The 20,054-nt window shown below is 28.7% G+C and overlaps 1 protein-coding gene across 3 annotated transcripts in view; it reads left to right on the plus strand.

Moving 5' to 3' along the window:
• The window catches only part of slo (calcium-activated potassium channel slo), a 72,431-nt gene extending 67,922 nt beyond the window's left edge, over window positions 1-4,509 (plus strand). For all 3 annotated transcript variants that reach the window (XM_089229328.1, XM_089229327.1, XM_089229329.1), the window contains exons 27-28: window positions 1,122-1,215; window positions 2,239-4,509. In XM_089229328.1, the coding sequence (XP_089085454.1) occupies window positions 1,122-1,215; window positions 2,239-2,325 (181 nt within the window). In that variant the 3' untranslated portion in view covers window positions 2,326-4,509. The remainder of the gene's footprint in view (window positions 1-1,121; window positions 1,216-2,238) is intronic.
• Window positions 4,510-20,054: the final 15,545 nt, after the last annotated feature.

Consider the following 20,054-nt stretch of genomic DNA (forward strand, 5'->3'; position numbering starts at 1 on the left):
GATCGATTTCCAAGTACTTGACTTGTTTTTAGTCGTAGCATATAATAGACGTCATGTCAGCCGTGGAAGTGGTGCGCATGTGTATGTAGACAAAAAGTTTTAAAAATATTGCTCTTGCTTTTATATTTTATATTGTCATTTCGATGATACAACTACTGTTTTGTCGAGGAGATGAAACATATTATCTGTCTGTCGGGGCTGAATTAACAATGGTCTGAAAACAAAACATTCAAAGATGTACAATTTATAAATATATTTAATGATTTTTCCACTTTATGTGCAAAAGAAAAGTAATGAGAAAAACATTATGTTCTACAAAGAGGTTATTATATCGATAAATAATTATATTGTTTCAAAAAACTTAATTTTGAATCTACCATTTTTAAAAACAGCATTTAATAAATTAATATTTTTTTAAGGCGTTACAATAAATAACATGTTTAAAAAAAGTAAATATTTTTTACATTTTCTGTCAGCGTCATTTTTTCAAAGTTATTTAAGGAATATTTTTTGAAGTATTTAGTAATTTAAAATTTAATTTTTTACGAGAATTCCATGCAATATAAGTTTTTAAAATTTTGATGAGTAACATTTTGAGTGGTACTCCCTTTTGACACTCAGCTTAACTTATCGCCATTTTAAGTACTTGCTTAAAAAATCTTAAGCTACTCGTCCAAAATTTTACTTTCATAAAATATTTATTTAAGTACTCTGAAAGGTTATCTGTTTTAGAACAAGAAATGAAAACTGCATGTTTAAGTTCACTTAAAATTATAATCATAATTACCTAACACAAAGAATTGCTGTAAAAATATTTTCAAAAACCATTGTTATTTTTTGTAACAGTGATTGAATGTCGATAAAAGTATCACCAGCATATTACAAAAAAAAAAAGTTGACTGTTTGATTTTTCCTATTGTCGTCTTTTGGTTCAGACCGGACCCCTATTAATTTGACCATCTTCCTTTTCCCGTTTGCATTAATGTGTGTCTGTGTGTATATCTGTGGTGTCGGTGTACTCTTAAGTTATACTGTTTGTGAGTGTCGTCCCTTTTTTGCTTGTAGTAACGTCGGCGACCGGACGTCGCTATTCTCATCCTGTCTCTTTGATGTTTTTACAGATTCAGAGACAGGAGCTCGTCTTGCGACGCGTCGTCGAAACGATACGTCATCACGAATCCACCAGATGACTTCTCACTAATGCCCACGGACCAGGTAACATATTTTATATTAGTATAAAAGTCATTGAACATCTGTTATTTAATTTTTAGCGTATAATCCCTATAATCACGGTGTTTCCAATTTAGTGTACCTATTACATAGGTTTGAATTCTCAGACCATACACAATCATTATTATATAATGACGGGAAAACGAAGGTGCTATTTTTTCGTCTTATAACACACTTTATAATAATATAAAGTACTATATTATAGTACATATAAAAATATATCATAATATTCATATACAAAGTAAATTTTGTTAAAAATGTTCTATTGTAAAGAATGTCTTGATTGCTTGTCTATATTATAGAAAAGACATGTGTCGCAAAATATATATTGTATGCATGCATTATTATAAAGTGTTGTTAGGAAATAAAATCATAGGAAGTAAAAAAAAAAGATATATATATATATATATATATATATATATATATATAAAAAATGTGTATTATCATATTCTATGCTCGTGGTTTGAACACGTTGTCCGCTTCAAATCAAAACCCCGCAGTGAACCGATGCATTTATTTATTAATATAGTTTCGAACCTATCCACGACGGATAGACTGTCTGTGTCAGACAGGTCTTCGCTGTTTCTGACGGTCGATTAAGATTCACACAATTTAATAGATGCGGGCGGACGCGTGTAAATTTATATTCCTCCCACCGCGGCAGTGTTTGTAGGCAATGTGATTCGAAAATGCATTCTATTCTGGTACGCACCAGGTCACAGCTTTCAACGGTGCGAAGCATACTCTTTTACCAAGAACTTGGCGCCGGGCCAAGATGACATTGCGTCCACGTGCGCAAGTACAACAGCGTCGGATTATTAGATTTAAATGTCGAGGGTAGCCGTTATTATGTCGCAATATGACCCAGCAATATTATATTGTTATTGTTTTCACGATGACAATAACGTCACTGTACTGTAATATGAAGATTTATTTTTTTTTGAAATATGAACGCGACGATAGGCTTTTCGTCGTTTGTCAATATTAATTAATGTTTATTCGTCTCAGGTATTCGTGCTGATGCAGTTCGATCCTGGGCTCGAGTACAAACCCACTAGCCGGAATGGAGGACGTGCCAAAGACGACAACTCCTGACTATTGCTTTGTAGCGCTCTCACAGACGGTCCGTATTCGTACATCTAAATCGCATGGGGCCGGGCTCGATTGCGCGGCAATCGCACACGACAAACACGATCACCTCAACCGCCACGACCACAACCACAACTACAACCACAACCACAACCACAACCGCAATCACGACCACTACAACCTCCTCAACCACAACCTTCACGATCTCCAACACCTCCGTCTCCGCCGAACGTGGCTACACTACGACGATTTTTTTTGTGCCATTTTTGGAAATCGTTTTCTTTACCAAAATATGTTGATGTTTAAACTCCCAATTATTTTCATATTGAACAACAAAACGCCAAGAACCACAGGCCTTTCAACGTCTGTTGTATGTCCACTCATCGATATTAGAACACGTCTGATATGCAACTATTATGATGTCATCATCTGATCCATACGCTAGATGTCGGGTCGGTACGCATCGAAGCACGTGATCGTCGATTCAAACTCCACCCTGAACATATCCACCCAATCACTGTGTTACGATTTCACTCTTTCGCGCATTCGAGTATTTAAGCCCACATACACAGACACATATGCATATTCATATACTCTCTCTAACACAATACACATTCACAAAATAATATGTACGTGCGAGTACAGTTAGTTGAAATTTTATAGCTTAGAGTCAAACCTACGATGTAAAATTCCATCGATCTTGTATGAGCACGTACCCTTATTTTGGGTAAGTGGCTGTGTGTATATGTACGTGTCGTTGTGTGTCCGTGCGTGTTACTATGTTTCAATGTCCTACCTGTATGTATTAGTGGAATGAAGTATGGTTCAATGTGCGTTTTAGAAAATGTAATTTTCTCGTCGAGAGAGGATACAATAATATGATATCTCTAATATATAATTTTCTTTTGTCCGGCTAACGGTCAGGTCCGGGTATACACATTCATTTCAATTCGTGGGTCTGATGAATTCGTTTGTTTTGATGACCGTTATCGCTAGGAGAAACAATAAATTTGATGCACCCCAAACCCCGATATCTTCTACAATCCCTTCCCACTAAAAATTTTTTTTCCGTTTTATTCGATCGTGTTGTACACAATGTGTGATCTGCCCCACTTTTCGAGCCTCGCCGCTGCGATTTAGACCGAAAATGGACAACGTGTTAGCGCTACACCCATCGGTAACTTTTTCTGTACAGCATAAAATCTCGTTGTATAATAGTTTACTTAAATAAATAATTTATCGTTTATATAATTGTCTCATAATCATAAAATTTGATTATAATAATAATGTGTATTATGTAGAACACCAAAAGTGAAAGAAATATGTATAACACTCGTTGTACGGTATAATGTTTTAGTATTGTCAAGAGTGTAGTTTAAAATTATAATCGCCTATGTATTATAAAATAAATTATGAGAAAATATCTTAGGAGAGCCAATTTAAAAAAAAATATTTAAGAAAAAAATAAAAATTTGAAAAAAATGTATCGGAATATGCTGTACCTTATACAGTATTATTCTTTAGAAAATTCTTTATATATATAAAAACAAAATTGTTATTTGTTTTTTTTTTTATAATTGTAAATATCAAATGTAAAGTGGTTAAAAAAAAATGTTAGTGTGTAAGTTGAATAACTGTACATTATTGATTTCGAACATTATTTTATACACTGCGTTACCGAATTTATAATTGTATTTCAATAGTCTGAAAGTTATCATTTTTGAGAAAAAAAATATTTCGTTCATGAGCAGCTATATCTTAATTTTAATTATTTTTTTTATCATCTACTAAATTAGTACGATTTTTTATCATCATTATTATTATTATAATTATAACCATCATAAATCGCGGCTGTTTATGAATTCTTGTTAAAAATCATAATAATATTTTCAAAAATCACTACAACGGCACTAAAAGTTTTTTTACACGCAATTTTTGTATGAACTTAAAATGAAGTTCATTAAAAAAAAGTATATATAGGTATATATAAATTAAAGTGTTATAGTTGAAATTACAAAATCACTGTTCTATTTATTCAAAATTGGGGGAATCTGGGGGGCTTGTGGGGAGCTTGTTATTATAAAATATATTTTTTTTTATTGTTATAACGCATTTTACATATTGCAATTTCGTGTAAACAATAGCAATACAAAATGAACAAATAACTATTACGAAAAAAAAAATATTAAATATATCTATAAAAATACGAACAAAATATAATATTGGCTTTCTGAGACAATCAATATTTCTAAGGAAACATGTTAAAATCTTATAAATCTTAATCGCGCAATAGACAAAAAACAAAAAAAAAAAATTATTAACAAAAGTAATAATAATAATGGGACGTTTTATTTCTTGAAATAATTATTATAAAAATTACATACTTGAATCATAATGACGAGCTTTTTGTTAAAAAAATATCCCCTCACAATATAATACTATGTAAATTTTTTTTTTTTAAAAGACAAGTTTTGAATGTTAGTAATTTAAAATATCGCTTGAAAAAATTGATATCATTTTTTTTTTTGTAATCAGTTATGTTTGAAATTATTGTTGTTATATTATTGTTGTTTATTGCTATTGAAATAAAATTATATAATAATAAAAAAAAATACTTAATAACTATGCATAGTATTGTTTTGTTGATTTTTGTATATGCAAAAAAAAAAATGACTGCTGAAAAATAAAATAAAAATATATTATGCTTTTTCAATAACGTGAGTATATTTTTGAAAATATGTAGGCTATCGTCATACTTTTCAACAGTTTCTAGCTGTTTAAGTGTTCATGATGAATACAATATTGTATATGCGTATTTAATTATATGAAAATATATGTCATTTTTAAAAAAACAACGAATATAGTTTGTAAAAATTATAATGTAATTAAAATAACTTACCAATCATTACCATGTATGAAATTTAATTATGATTATTTGACGATTATACTAAAGTCAAATGATTTTCAATCAACATAAATACATTCAATCTAGAAATATAATTTTTTTGAATGGTAAAATATAAAATAGTCAATTATTGTTCTGAAATCGATGTTCAGATCAATAAAGAACATGGTTCATTGAATATTTTGTAGCCTTTGGGCATATGATTATATTGTGATAATTTGTTTCTTTGTGTGTTTACATTACACGGCGCCTTAAATAGGCAATTTAGAACCGTCATTAATATATTTTCTAGATGTTTACTGTGTGTTGACGTAATGCGCAAGCAGTTCCGGCAACGTCGTCGATAATAAGAAAAAAAAAAAAAAAGTTTACTGTTCCTATTTTTTCCTGTAGATATAATTTAATAATACGACACAAAACCTAAATTTGAATAAAAATCAAACTAAGAATATTATCTACAATACATTTCCAGAATGATTCATCATGTTTCATAATGTTACTGTCATAATTATTATTTTATTGTAAACTGCTGTAAGTAATAATTATGATTTATGCGTTTAATTTTCAAATAATTCAGCATTTAAACCAGATAGATACAACATTTTCCATTGTCAAACCGTTCTCTTTTCTTTAGAGACTTTTATACAGAATACTGTAATCTATTCCTGTTACTCATTTAAATTTATATACAGAGTGTCCCAAAGAGATCTGACATTCTGACAAATGAAATAACTTTTGTTCTAATCAATATTTTTTTTTAAATTCTTTTAAATATAATCCATAAACACTGTGCTACATTTTTAGAATACATTTTTTATTTTTTATTTTTTAATACTCAAAATAAAAAACTTAAAAATTGATATATTTTTTTTTCAAAATATTCAATACAACCAATTTGTAAATTTGATTTTCAGAAAAATTTATATGGTAAAAACACTTATTTAACTCAAAAGGCTGATTTTTTACAATTTTTTTAAATATCAATATTTTCGTTAGGTAAATTATAGTAATTTATAGTTTATACATCACATATCATTAAAATAAATACAATAAAAAAAATAATTAGATTTTAACATACACTTATTTAAAAATATTCTTATAAAATATTTTTTTTTAGATTCTGAACGAAGTGATGAATGTATTGATTTTACAATGATGTGTGTTTTTTTTTTGTGTCTGTGTACAGCATAACTAGTCGAAATAATGCTTCGATTTCAAACTTTGGGGGTGGTTTCCGATGTAAAATTGAAGATCCTTGGTTGCATTATAAAGGTCCATTTCAAAAAACTAATCATTGTAAATACTTGAAATTTTCACAAAATGTTTATGTTAGTGTTATATATATACAGTTTAATTTTCAAAAAGTTTTGACTTTTTTTGAGTTATTTATAGACCACTGAAATTTTCAATTTTTTGTATAATTTTAAGTGTCGGTAAAAAAATGTTGGATGACCAAAAAAACTTGAAAATTTAATACAAGGTTCCTTATGAGTTGTTCTTATTGTAGCTAAAAAAAATTTAAAAATCGTAAGTTTAAATTTTTTTTAATATAATTTATAGTTCAAAATTTTATGAAATCTGTCGAAAATGCGAAAATTTGTTAGTAATTTTGAAGTTGAAAAATCATAAAATTTTTGCGTTTATATTCTTTATAACTAAGGATTAAAAATACAACACTAAGTTTTCCATAAGTTTTCCTTCAAGTAGCTAAAGAGAAAACTCGAAGCATCATTATAGGAAAAATTTTAAAAGTTTTTCAATCTTTATCACACAAAAAAATGTCCACCGGAAATTCCAATTAAATTTTTATGAGCATTTGAAATTTAAATTTTTACAACATTGGATTTTCAATGGATTTCACATTTAGCGATTTTCTTATATTGGTGTAACTCTAAAACAAATGACCGCAGATACTTGAAATTTTCACTGAATGTTTATATAGGCATTTCCTACATTTGATACAATTTTCAAAATATTTAGATTTGTTTATTGACATTTTCATTTTTCAACTTTTTTAGTTTTTTTTTCTATAAATATCGATAAAAATGTATTTGTTGGGTAGAAAAGCTTGAAAATTTAATACAAGGCTTCTAACACATTGTTACAATAGAAGTTAAAAAATATTAAAAATATATAGACACGATTTTTTTTTTATAAACATTTAAAGTTCAAATTTTGACTTAATACGTAAAAATTACGGCAATTTTCAAATTATCTTAGATCGAAATTCATAAAAGTTTTTTTTTTTGATTCTAAGATTGGAGAATTTAATACAAGGCTCATAATATATTGTTACAATAGTAGTTGAAAAATACAAGAAATGTATAGTCACATTTTTTTTTTACAAGCATTTAAATTTTAATTTTGACAACATACGTAAAAATCACGAAAATTCGCAAATTATTATAAGCTAGAAATTCATAAAAAATTTTCTTTTCAAATCTTAGATTTGAAAATTTTTAATAATCTATAATATATCCTAGACAGATAAATCGTCTTTGCTCAGAATCGTTTTTCGTATACAATGATATAATATCATTGGGTTCAAATTTAATTCCATCCATTACAGTAACCCACTTGTAACCTGCTGTACAGCAGAGCGACATCCACGACTTACCCGCTTTTTTACCACATAAATTTTTCTAAAAACCAGATTTACAAATTGGCTATATTGAATATTTCGAAAAAATTTTTTATCAATTTTTAAGTTTTTTATTTTCAGTATTAAAAAATGAAAAATAAATGTAGTGCAAGTGCCTATATTTAAAAGAAATTTTTTAAAGATATTGATTAGAACAAAAGTTATTTCATTTGTCAGAATATCAGATCTCTGTGGGACACCCTGTATATATATTTAAAATGTATCAATCTGATTAAACATACATTTTCTATTTTTAATTGTTTCAAAACAATAATTCATAAATATTGGACGAATACATAATATACATATTAATCATAATGTTTCCTCTATATTTTTTGACTAAATATTATTTATTAACAATTTTTCTTGTTAATTTTCTGAACGTTTAGTATTTTAGATTATGTCAATATTTTACTTTTTTTTTTAATGGCGTTTTTACAATCTATATATGGTATAATAAGTAAATTTGATAACAAAATAACATTAAATACAGAAAGGGAAGGCTCCCAGTAGTGTCACCTGACAAGAACTTAGGGTTTTAATTTTTTAGTATTTTCTCCTTAGTTAAATTTTTTATTTTTTTTTTATTAGGCATTGAGCAGATCTCTAGGCCATTGTCTTTTTTGCCTTCTAGGAATAATTGAAGTAGAGGATATACTTTTAACCATGGGATTTAGATGAGCTCGAAGCTTTGAGTGAAATTTTAAGTTATAGGATTTGGCTAAGTCGTTGAGGGTTTGTATGTTCAGGTCTTTTTTGGATATTTTACTTATCATTTATTACATTTTTGTAAATTTGTAAATACCTGGCCTGAAATGCTTCTACAGGACACGTGTACAAACATGTATCTATTACATGTAAATACCAAATGTATATTATTATGTGGACATTTAATACAATGGTATGTTGCAATTACAAAGTTATTGCGTAACAATATTTTTAATATTGCCATGTATTAAAAAACATATCGTAGAAATATTATAATAAATGTGTTAATTTTTTACAGTACAATTTTAATTTACCAGACATATAAGTACTCACAACCTAATCAAACAATATAATATTAGATGTCACCTCAAAAATATTTTATGCTGCACAAGGTAAAACCGATTTTATTTGATAAATATCACACCTTGCTGACAAGAGAAACACTTTTATCATTAGCTCCATAAAGTCTTCGAATTCTTCGCGGTTTTACTGTAAGTGAATACGTATCATTTAAGCGTGTAATATTTTACTTAAGTGTGCTTACGTATGTTTCGATATCTCATCGGTTATTTGTTTAGGAACTATAATATAATAGTTTTTTTTTTTTAAGATTCAAGATAATTCTCTACGACGTTCACATTGCACCGCAACGCAGTCAGTTCGATCTCAATAGTTGTCGAGAGCTTAGCTACGATCGTATAGTATTATTGACATCGTAAAAATTCGTTTGGTGAACTCGACGTTTAAAATCGGTCGTATAGGTACAGTATAATATGCGACAAAGTATATTATTAACAAACATTCTGAAAAATTAAAAATAAAACTGATTATCTCTGGAAACGTTTCGACGGCGACGCCACGCGCTGTAGATAATTTGGCTTTCATTTTATTATTTCCGACGACTCGCATATTTTATTACTCCGTTTTTAACGCGCACCTCATAAAATTTCGTCAGACGTGAAATCGATGTATTTTTTCTTTCTTCTCTTCCTTTTTTTTTTTTTCCGTCAAATTGACACGTTTTATGTGCCGTGTTTGTTCACGTGTCATACAGGAAATCGATCAAGCTTTTGGTAATTCGCATTGAACGAATTTACGAATTTCACAATCTAGTGCTGTGTGCAAATACCTTCGGGAGTACGACATTATTGTTATACGTATTTACAAAACCGCTTGGATGCCAAATAAAACGGTAGTTATATGACGTCGACCTCGGGTAAATCTAAATCAAACGTCACTTTTGTGAAACGAATTTTTATTGTCCCGTACAAATTTAATAATCCGATCAAATGGCTGTTGGATATAATCCGTATTTGCATGGTGTGTAAACGTTAAAATATTGCAGCTTATTATCGACGAGTGACTAACAAAACAATAATTTCGCTACCTACTCGATATTTTTCCTCCACAAGAAAAATCTATAAATCGTAAATACGTTTTTGTTAATAAGTAATCGTGACTACGAAAAACGTTACCTGACATCGGTTAGAGTCAAAAAAATCGAAATATCTGTACCCAATTCAAACTAGATTATATTTAAGCCAAATAAATAAACCTAATCGAACAGAAGAAAACCATCGAGGGGGTAAATATTTGTATACAATTTCACGGGAAACTCGTCGTACGTTAACCTCCCACGGCACCCGAGTGCGCTAGTAAGACATATGCCATTATTTTATTTTATTTTTTTGTTCGTGATACAAAAAACTAAAAGTGTATGTATTCGTAAAATGTTTAACGGCAGTACAAACTCTGTAAATTGCATATATGCTTATATTAATATTAAAATATATTTGTGGAAAAAAAAATTAAATAAAACTCGTAGGTGTGGTAATAACGTATATGAAAAATGATCAACGTTTCAATACTGAAATTATAAAATTTCTATCGTTTTATCGACCGATCATGTGGTAAAACGTACCGGTATTGTTATACTGAAAATATAATACATACGCGTATCAAATCCGGGACAATGCTTAGAGTTGAATCGTTGTAAAGTCGTCACCGTCCGCGGGCTTGTTGACAATGGATCGCGGCGTCGAGTCTAAGACTTTCAAAGGAGCATCACATCACAATACCCTCTCGTATTATTACTATGCCGTCACTTCTTCCGCCGCAGCAGACCGATTGTGAGTGCGTACCGCGTGACTAGATTAGATTTACGGCGGTCATCGCCACCCCCTTCACCCCCTTTTTCGAGTCGTCATCGTCGTCGTATGCACTGAACCCGACCTCTGCATGTAGGCTGCACCGAACCAGAACCACACTACACCCGGGGTCGCATGGCCGCCCCCTATATCCAGCCCAGACGGATCGTCCGGCGACGAGTTCGGATGTTGATGGCGCCGATGGGTAAAAACGCCGCGTAAATACCTCTTCCAACTAGCGTTTCGGTGTGTGGCGCAATAGTTCTCGTCAGGGTGGGCTACAGTATCTTCCGGTGTCATGGTCGACTAAGCGTGGTACCATGACTTGTTCGCGATCGCCATTTCATCGCGACAGCAGAAGTAATCGTATTTGACCCCGTGACCTTTGAACGACGGTGATGTACGCGTTCCGGTGGTAATGTTTTTGAATTTTCACGAGAGATTAACATATTGTAACCTATCGATCGAGTGCTAGAACGTCTATAATTTTTGAGAAGTCTAGTGACCACAAAACTGGAATGTACGAAATCAGAATTAAAAAAAAAAAAAAAATCTTTATTTCATTATAATAATGATAATCTTATGTATGTATATGGATAATGAGCATCAGTTAGATAATGTGCGTGATTGGGACTCAGGAGTTCTAATGATACAGTTCTTCCATCGTTCAAACGTCCGTGGAGAGGGTTCTAAATATTGAAACGTTGCCGTTGAAATGTTTGTTAAATTTTTTTGTCTTACCTGTTTATTTTCAAAAATATAGTGAATTTTTGTTTTAACTTACCAACCAGTTACAATTTCTTGCAAGCAAAGTTGACGATCAAAGCATTTTTTGTACAATGATTTTTTGTGTGCACAGGTCACAGACACAAATATGAAAAAAACTCGCATAACCACTGTCAAGTACATGAAATACAGAAATCGTTTCATTTAGACTAATAAATATTTTTATTCTTGTTATACTGTTTTACGTAATATTTTTGATTATAAAATATTCAATTTAAATAATTATCCGTTAATTTTTATTTTTTTATACACCTTGATTATAATTTACACTTAATATTTTTTCCATGGACACAATTTTATATCATTTCTTGAAAACATAATTTAATTTATTTCGACTTCATTTGAAAAATATTTTTAAAGTAAAACGAGTTGCATTTCTATGGGACTTAAAAAATTAAATATTTAAGGTACCTTTTTTAATTATTGAAATGAAACAAAACTCATTTCCTTAGTTTGAAATTCACTACTTATAATTAAAAACGTGATATAATTTTTTATTTCGCATATTTTTCTGTATTACTACTGTTTTTTTTTTCGTTAAAAATCCTTTCCTCAGTTTATTGCTTTAATAAAGAGAAAGCACTTTGGGTTGATTAACATTAATATTACGAATGATAGATGCTGGAAAATTTAATAGTTTAAAGTTCAGGTACATTTTAAATGGTAGTTATAAGTACATTTTGTCCAATGTAAGTTGATTTCGAGTTAATAATCAATTTTCAATATTTTGAATCATCTTTTACTATGTGGTAATTATTTTTATAAGTAATAAAGGAGAAAATATACTTTATTAATATTTTGGCGGAGAATATTAATTATACTAGTTTCCTGTTTCCGGCGCTTATGACGAAAACTCTTTTGTGCCGATAAGAAGGCTTGGAAATCCAGTATAACGTCATTTACTGCCTTGAGAGTAAAATCAAGTTTGTTAGGATCTTTTGTTCGGATACCGGCCTTGTTCAAGAACCGAAGCGAATTATTTAAAACAAATGTATTTTGCGATTCGGGTTTTCATTCTCTTATGAAATTTACATTTAAAAATCTAGCTATTTATTTTTGAGAAAATAACAAAGAATATTCTTGAATAACCACTTATTGTTTACATGTATAATGTGTACCTATCACACAAGTTCAACAACATTTGCCTATATCATTTAAGTACCACTTACGCGCATTTTGATTTAAACCCGAAATTATGAAGTTAGAGCAATCCGATTGTGGATTCAAGAACATATTATAGCCGATGGTATTGGAAAAAAAATAAATAACGAAAGGTACAATAAATTGACATACATATTATGATCTCTTTTTTCCCTTTTAAATGTACAAATAATGTGTACGAAGAGCTATTTTGTTTTATCTTAAACTATATACGGATTATAATAACATATACAAAGATTCAGACGAAATAAAATTTGAGCACTTCGTTTTTTCGACGTTCAAAAGTATTTTAAGAATATAATATAGGACAAGGCTTTTAGATAATCATTTTTAATTACGGTTGATTAAAATAATAACTTTTATAAAAACTTGAACTTTTTTTCATAGCTCGTGTTTCTGTAGTTATCAATACTAACCGAAATTATTTAACGTTGTTTACTTAATTTATTACTTCTGATATTAAATAACCCAACGCATTTTTCATAATTTTAGGTTGAAAACCAAACATCAGCAGAATTATTAACACTTATGGTTATCGTTCAAATAATTAAAATGTATATACAATTATATAATCAAAAACTGAAATACTTTGTTTCATTGGGTTATATAACGTTTATACAGCCATATAAATTATTCTATTAGATATTTAACGATATATAATAATATTCAATTTTTAATATTGAATATCGACATTTTAGGAATACTTTTTTTTAACTCAAAATAAGTTAAACACAATATAAAATGTATTTACATATTAATAATAATTAATATTGGAAATTTTTGAGAAAGTACAAGTTGTAAGTTACAAATAATAATTAAAATATAAAACGAAGAACGAAATGAAATTCGTCTTAGGTTTATATTTTATAATTTATTTTTAAAACAAAAGAAAAACATATTTATTAAAGTTATATATTTAATAGGATAATAACTCTGATGTTACTTCATTATTATAAAAATGTTCTAAAATAAAAGTTGTAATGTTTATTATATTTTTAATTATAAGAACTAACCAAACTAGTTAGTTGAAATAAAATATTTTAGTTTGAACTATAATGATTAAAACAATTAAAATTAATCTGTAAAATATTTACTTGGATTTCAAAACACACAATACGTGTACCAATATAAGATGGTACTTAGTGTATTCCATATTAAATTAAATTAAAAAAAATTACAATATTATAATATGGACATTTTAAAGTAGGTAATAGTTTTTTACCTATTTATTTAAGCGGAAAAAAATTATTTTTTATGTACCCACTGTAATTTACTAACATCGAAAATATTATAGTTATTAAGAACGATGTTAATCACTTTCTATTCCATAAATTTTATAGAATTTCTTGTTTTTTACAAGGAGTTTATTTCAATGATATTGGTCAGTTACGACAAAGGATTAACACGGGCAATTGAATACAGAAATTGTTCAACGTTCGTTAGTATAAAGGAGCTTAACGTGGGTATAAAAAATAAAACTATGGATTTAGAGGTAAATAATTGTTTAAGTTATGATAAGATAATTATGTCATGTGTATGTTTTAACCGCAAGATAATATACATTTTTCTTAATCGGTTTTATACAGAAATAAGGCTACGCGATGTAGAAAAAAGTGTGGCAAGGGATCTAAAGACACTGAAAAAATATGTCTTAATAAATATTGAATAAATAAGCAAATACATTTTTTTATCTCGATTTCAACGCTACCCCAATCGATACATGAGCAGACGACCGAACCGAATTCTTGTGTTAATTTATCTCGTGACAAAAAAGGCTAGCAATTATTGTTTTAACATAACGTATTTGTACATGACGCTGAACTGAATAGCCTTGCATCGCAAACGTAGAGATAATTAATAGTTTTAATTATTTGAGCCAAATTTGAAAAACTTGGAGGTGTTGATTTCCTTAGAAATATTACCTATGTAATAATATAACTATACAATGAAGGATACCAATGAAATAATATGTGCTTCGCGTTTGTTTTTTGTTTTAGAAAGATCAAAAAGCCGGTTAGAATATATGAAACTGTAAAATTCAGGATTGAAATCTTAGTAACTAATAATAATATGCTATATATTTAATATTATCTTGATTATACTAATGATACGTCTAATGTATGTTATTCGTAATAATTGTTTTTACTAATAAACACGCATTTGTGTGTAAAAGAAATAATAAATGAATAGAACATCCAAATTAGAGATCTGAGTTGGCAGTGTGGTTAAGCATCGATACCGCTGCACTAGTATTTAACCCGACATACTTCATGGCTTAACCGGCGTACATGGTTCAACCAGGACTCGTGTTTCAATCTGAACCTGTGGCTTAACCGGGGTACGTGGCTCAACTACAATCCAGGTTCCTGCAGTGGTGCACTCGGCTATCCTGGTAAAGTGATACCAGCCGCGACCACCCAAACCTTCGTCTCCAGCACTTTGTATGGCGAGTATCTTCTTAATTACGAACATCACCGGTACAAAGTGCACTATAGCATTTGTGGATGCAAATGCGTTAGAAGAAACGTTGCCATCAAGTAATTTCAGCATTTATCAAATGAACACTGAGAACAATCATTAAATCTTTAGTTCTCAAGCCTTCTTGAGAAAATAGTTGAAATACTCGGTATCGGTCTCGAGTTTAAAGTCGTAGTGTGTTTGAATATTGCAACGTCGTACAAGTAGAAAAATGAAGTGACTGTTCATTATTATAATAATAGAGCTTGACAAAATATATTACCTGCAGCAGAAGTGACCTTATTATAATTACATGTGTTATAAATGATACACTTTAGTCATTATTATTATTATGTGTAACTTACATTTTAAGTATTAGACGGCACAGAGATATATGCTCAATTTTCAATCACGATTTGATTGGATGGTAAATAATAATTAGTTTCGATGATATGCACACAATCGAAAAAATTTAATTAATCCAAAACTATAGTAATTAATATTATTATTATTCATAATGTAAACTGCTGTATTATTAATACTGATATTATGGATAACAGTTAGTTCACATCAAATTTAACGGTGATAATGGTGAAGATTCACATAATATTATGCAAGAAATGAACTTATTTTGTTGTTGTTAGTTATAATGATTCCGATGAATAATATGATTATTATCAATTTATCTTAAATTTTTGTAAGACTTAAAAAAAATAAAACAAAAATAGTAATAATTTTTACGGAACTTTTATTGTGAGATGACGTTTAATTTATAGAATATGACAAGAGTTAAGAGCGAGAATAGTGAATGAAAATGCTGTCAGATTATAATAATTACTAACGGAACAAAATCGGTTAATTAAAAATGTATAATGGACTCATCATAGGTATATGCTCAAGTATATTATATTAAAAGAAACCGATCGTTAATTCCGACGCAGACCGAACAACAAGAGTCTTTATGCAGAACAACGCGTTTCTACCCTTCTTTAATGACCTTTTCTGAGTTTCTCGTCTTGTTTCAAATTCTTTTTTTCATTTTCGCCAAGTTAAAGTCGTGTTAACAGTAAGATATATAAATATATACATATTAAAAGACATAGCATAGCCACCAGAGAGCTTTGAACAGTAAGTTAACTGCTTGTTTCGCATTGTTTGACGTTATGAATTTCAGGTACGAAATGAGAACAAAAAACAAAAATGTGTTTAATTTTAAGAATAATAAAAAATATGCATATATAATGAACCTGAACAATGAACTTTTACTTAAATATTAACCAACACTAAGATCGACTGAGCGAGAATATGTTGATGAACTAATGGAAACAACACGGACTAACGTGTGAACGCTCAGATAACAAAGACATTAGCATTAACTGTTTAGATACTGAAATTTTAAAATTGTAGAAAAAATAATTATAAATAATCTAATCGATAAGGAAAGGTAGGTGTATACAAACGTTAAATTCACGAACTCAACCACACGACGATATTACGATATTATGTGATTCGTATGTGCAGAAACAACTATCGTGCGATTTGGATAATTAACAATCCAGTTATTTGTATATTTTTTTTTTTTTGAATTTTATTGTGTATTATGAGTTATGACATTTGTATAGTTTAGGCACAATAAGCATATGCGAGGAAAGTAACAAAAATTACATGTAATAGAATATTGTGCTATTTTTTTCTCTTAAGAGAAATACAATACAAGAGTGTATTTTTTTTTTTTTGGAACTAAAGATTTATACAAAAAACGTATCAAGTGTTTTGTCATGAATTTTGTTATCGATATAATGATATGCATGGAGTCAAAAAAAATATGTTTTGTCAATAGATGTACAGACAATAATGAATAAAATAAAACCATAGAGTTTTATATTTAATTGCCATAAATAGTTTTTTACACATTTATTGAAAATAATTAGGCAGATACTAAAAATTCTGTTTTGGTTGGCTAAATTGTCTCACATTTGGTCGGTTGTTTCGGGATTAGGTGTAACCTTAATAATACCTATTATGATATTCGAAGATCTTCTTGGGGAGCATCATGAAATTGAATTGAAAGCGACGGTTTCGACCTCTAATAGGCGTTACGAAAAAGTGCATTATTGGTTCACCTAAGTCATGCCTCAGTCCATCGCAGACCTAGCAAGGTTTTTAGACGCGATCATTCTTTTTTCGGAAAGTCATCGTAGTCGTCTTTAGGGGTGGTGCGCAATAGCTTAAATTTTAAATTGTATTGTGCCACCGAATCTCGCAATGTGTTTTGTTTCGTAATTTCTCACTCTCTCTATTTATCTCTTAGCTCGATGTCGTGTTCAAGATCGCAATAGAATTAAGTTTGTTTCTTTAATGAATGTTATTCATCGTCTGTTCTACCTACCTGCCTACACAAAGGATATGACGTCTCCATATATATAAATGAAATTGTATTGTTCGGAAGATTAATATTTTCTTAGGTCTCTTGATTTTCATTGTGTATTGAGACCACGTTTGTTGTTGAAGATTAGTCGGCCAAAGTTTTCCGAAAGTATAGTTTTAGATAATAGTAAAAGTCACGAGGGTCTTAAATGTATTTCCTGATTAAATAAAGTACACGTAGTGTTTTATCTATGATTAACTGAACTTAACGCCTATTTATATTATTTACTATAAAAATAAGTGTTAAAAAAAAAAAAACATACACAACATATAATACAATAATTGATAATCATAATATTTCAATTATTTGATCATCGAGGAATTTCGTTATTAGTATAATATAACTAAGCTGTATAACTATGGTTTCAAGGAAGAGTATCACTAGTAATTAATGTACTAGATTATTTTATTTACTAGTTATTATATCATAATATTTATGATAAAGTTACACAAAAAAAAAATTTTATTTTGGCACACATCTGTAAAAACTTACCGGACGATAGTAACAAAAAAGTTATTGTTAAAACTAAAATACTTTTTTCTCCATAATATAACGTTAACCTTGAGTAAAAAGGTATATTAAATTTTATCATAATATTAGTAATGTCATTAGTTGATTAAAAACCCATGGGGTGCTTATTTTTAATTTTCTAGTTAAATTATCATTATTTTGGATTATTATGTACTAATTTCACATTATATCCATTAAAACATAATATTATTGTAATTACTTAGCATTCAATATAATATTTTGTTGATGTCTTTAAGCCGATCGCTATCTCGCTCCACGCGATACAAAACGTACACCGATTAAGCTCTGTTATCCATAATAGCGTACGTAATAGTTCGACACAGTTTCCGATTATAGTTTATATATGACAACGTTTAATTGTTTAATTCATTTTAACGAGTACGTTGTACATGCCACGAGGGCTGTCCACAAACACATAAATAATAAAAATAAAATATATTTATAAACGTTATCTCAAAGAAATATAAATGTTTGATATAATATAGTGTCGTACAGACAAAATTAGTATATATATATAAATTTTAAATTAATAATACTACACTATCATTGTTAAAAATAAGCACCAACTCTGTTCTGTTTTCAAAACAATGATAAAAAAAAAAAAAACACCATGTGTTTTTGATAGGTGGGTTAGGTATACTACATCGTATATTATAATATTATGTACTTTGATGCTTTTATTATTTTTTATTTTTACAAGTTATGTACAATCTGTATCATTATTAATACAACAAGATACAAGAATAAATGCTGAGAGTACCTACATTCACAGGAAAATAATTTGATAAAAGGAGCCACACATTGATGACACTTTCTATGGTTAATTTATTATTTACTTAATAATATTTTACTTATTAATTTTTTTATTACAACAAATCACATTACTTGCGCTTACTTTGATACTTTAAAAATTAAATCAATGCTTCATTATTATAGAAATACTAATATCATTTAGTAGCAATATAATATTATGTGTAAGTTAGTAACGTCCTGTCTGAGAAATACTGGGAATACTGGGAAAATACTGGGAATCGACTACAGTTTTTATTAACTATATTCAATAATGTTAAGTACTATTGAATCAATTTTAATATATTGGTATTCTAAAAAAAAAATGCTCTAATTAAAAAACCCGTTAAAAATATTTTTAACAATCGCATTAAATAATTGCAAGTTGCAAAAAGTTTATATTGTAATTAATCATCGCTTTTATTTTCCAAGCTAAATAATCGAGTGCAATCGGTAAAATTCCTTTTATTCCTTAATAATTATTGTATTTTATACTTTCATAGTAAGTAACGAAGAATCATGAAACACAAAAGTTTTTATACAACATTTACTAAGGTAATGAATCTTTTTTAAACTCTAAAATACTACTAACTTTCTTAAGATTGTATACTAATTGTTCAAGATTGTTTCCATCAATAGCAATTATTGTTTATGGAACAGATCATATATTTTTCTCCTCAAAATCAGCATAGAATATCATCTGTGATGATTGTTCACTTCAGATAACATTTTAACCATTGTATTATATGATTATTATTTAAAATTCATTTAAAAAAAATATCAAAGGTATATATATGTATTTATATAAAATATACATACATAGAAATTAATACAATATTGATACTTATTAAATATACATTAAATATAAATGATTGTCGTCTCAGTAAGCTGAGGTTGTTATAGAGACTATAAGGATGGTTACATAATATTAAATATTGAAAAAGAATATTTTAAAACGTACCGACTAATCCATACGTAGTGACTATCGTTTTAAGATCTTGTTAGTCGATACGTACCTCTATGTCACGCACACCCGATACTCTCGAATTAGTCTTGTTATTTCCTTAATAATCTCTGATATTTAAATATTTTTAAAATTGCTAAAAATTGTATACAAGATCTTTTAAAGTTCGCGAAATATTTTTGTAGAATTTTTAATGACAAAATAAATAAATAAATAAG

The sequence above is a fragment of the Diuraphis noxia genome, unplaced genomic scaffold (assembly GCF_037042655.1).
Source record: "Diuraphis noxia isolate RWA-SAM2 unplaced genomic scaffold, SU_Dnox_SAM2 contig0005, whole genome shotgun sequence".
Taxonomy (NCBI): Eukaryota; Metazoa; Arthropoda; class Insecta; order Hemiptera; family Aphididae; genus Diuraphis; species Diuraphis noxia.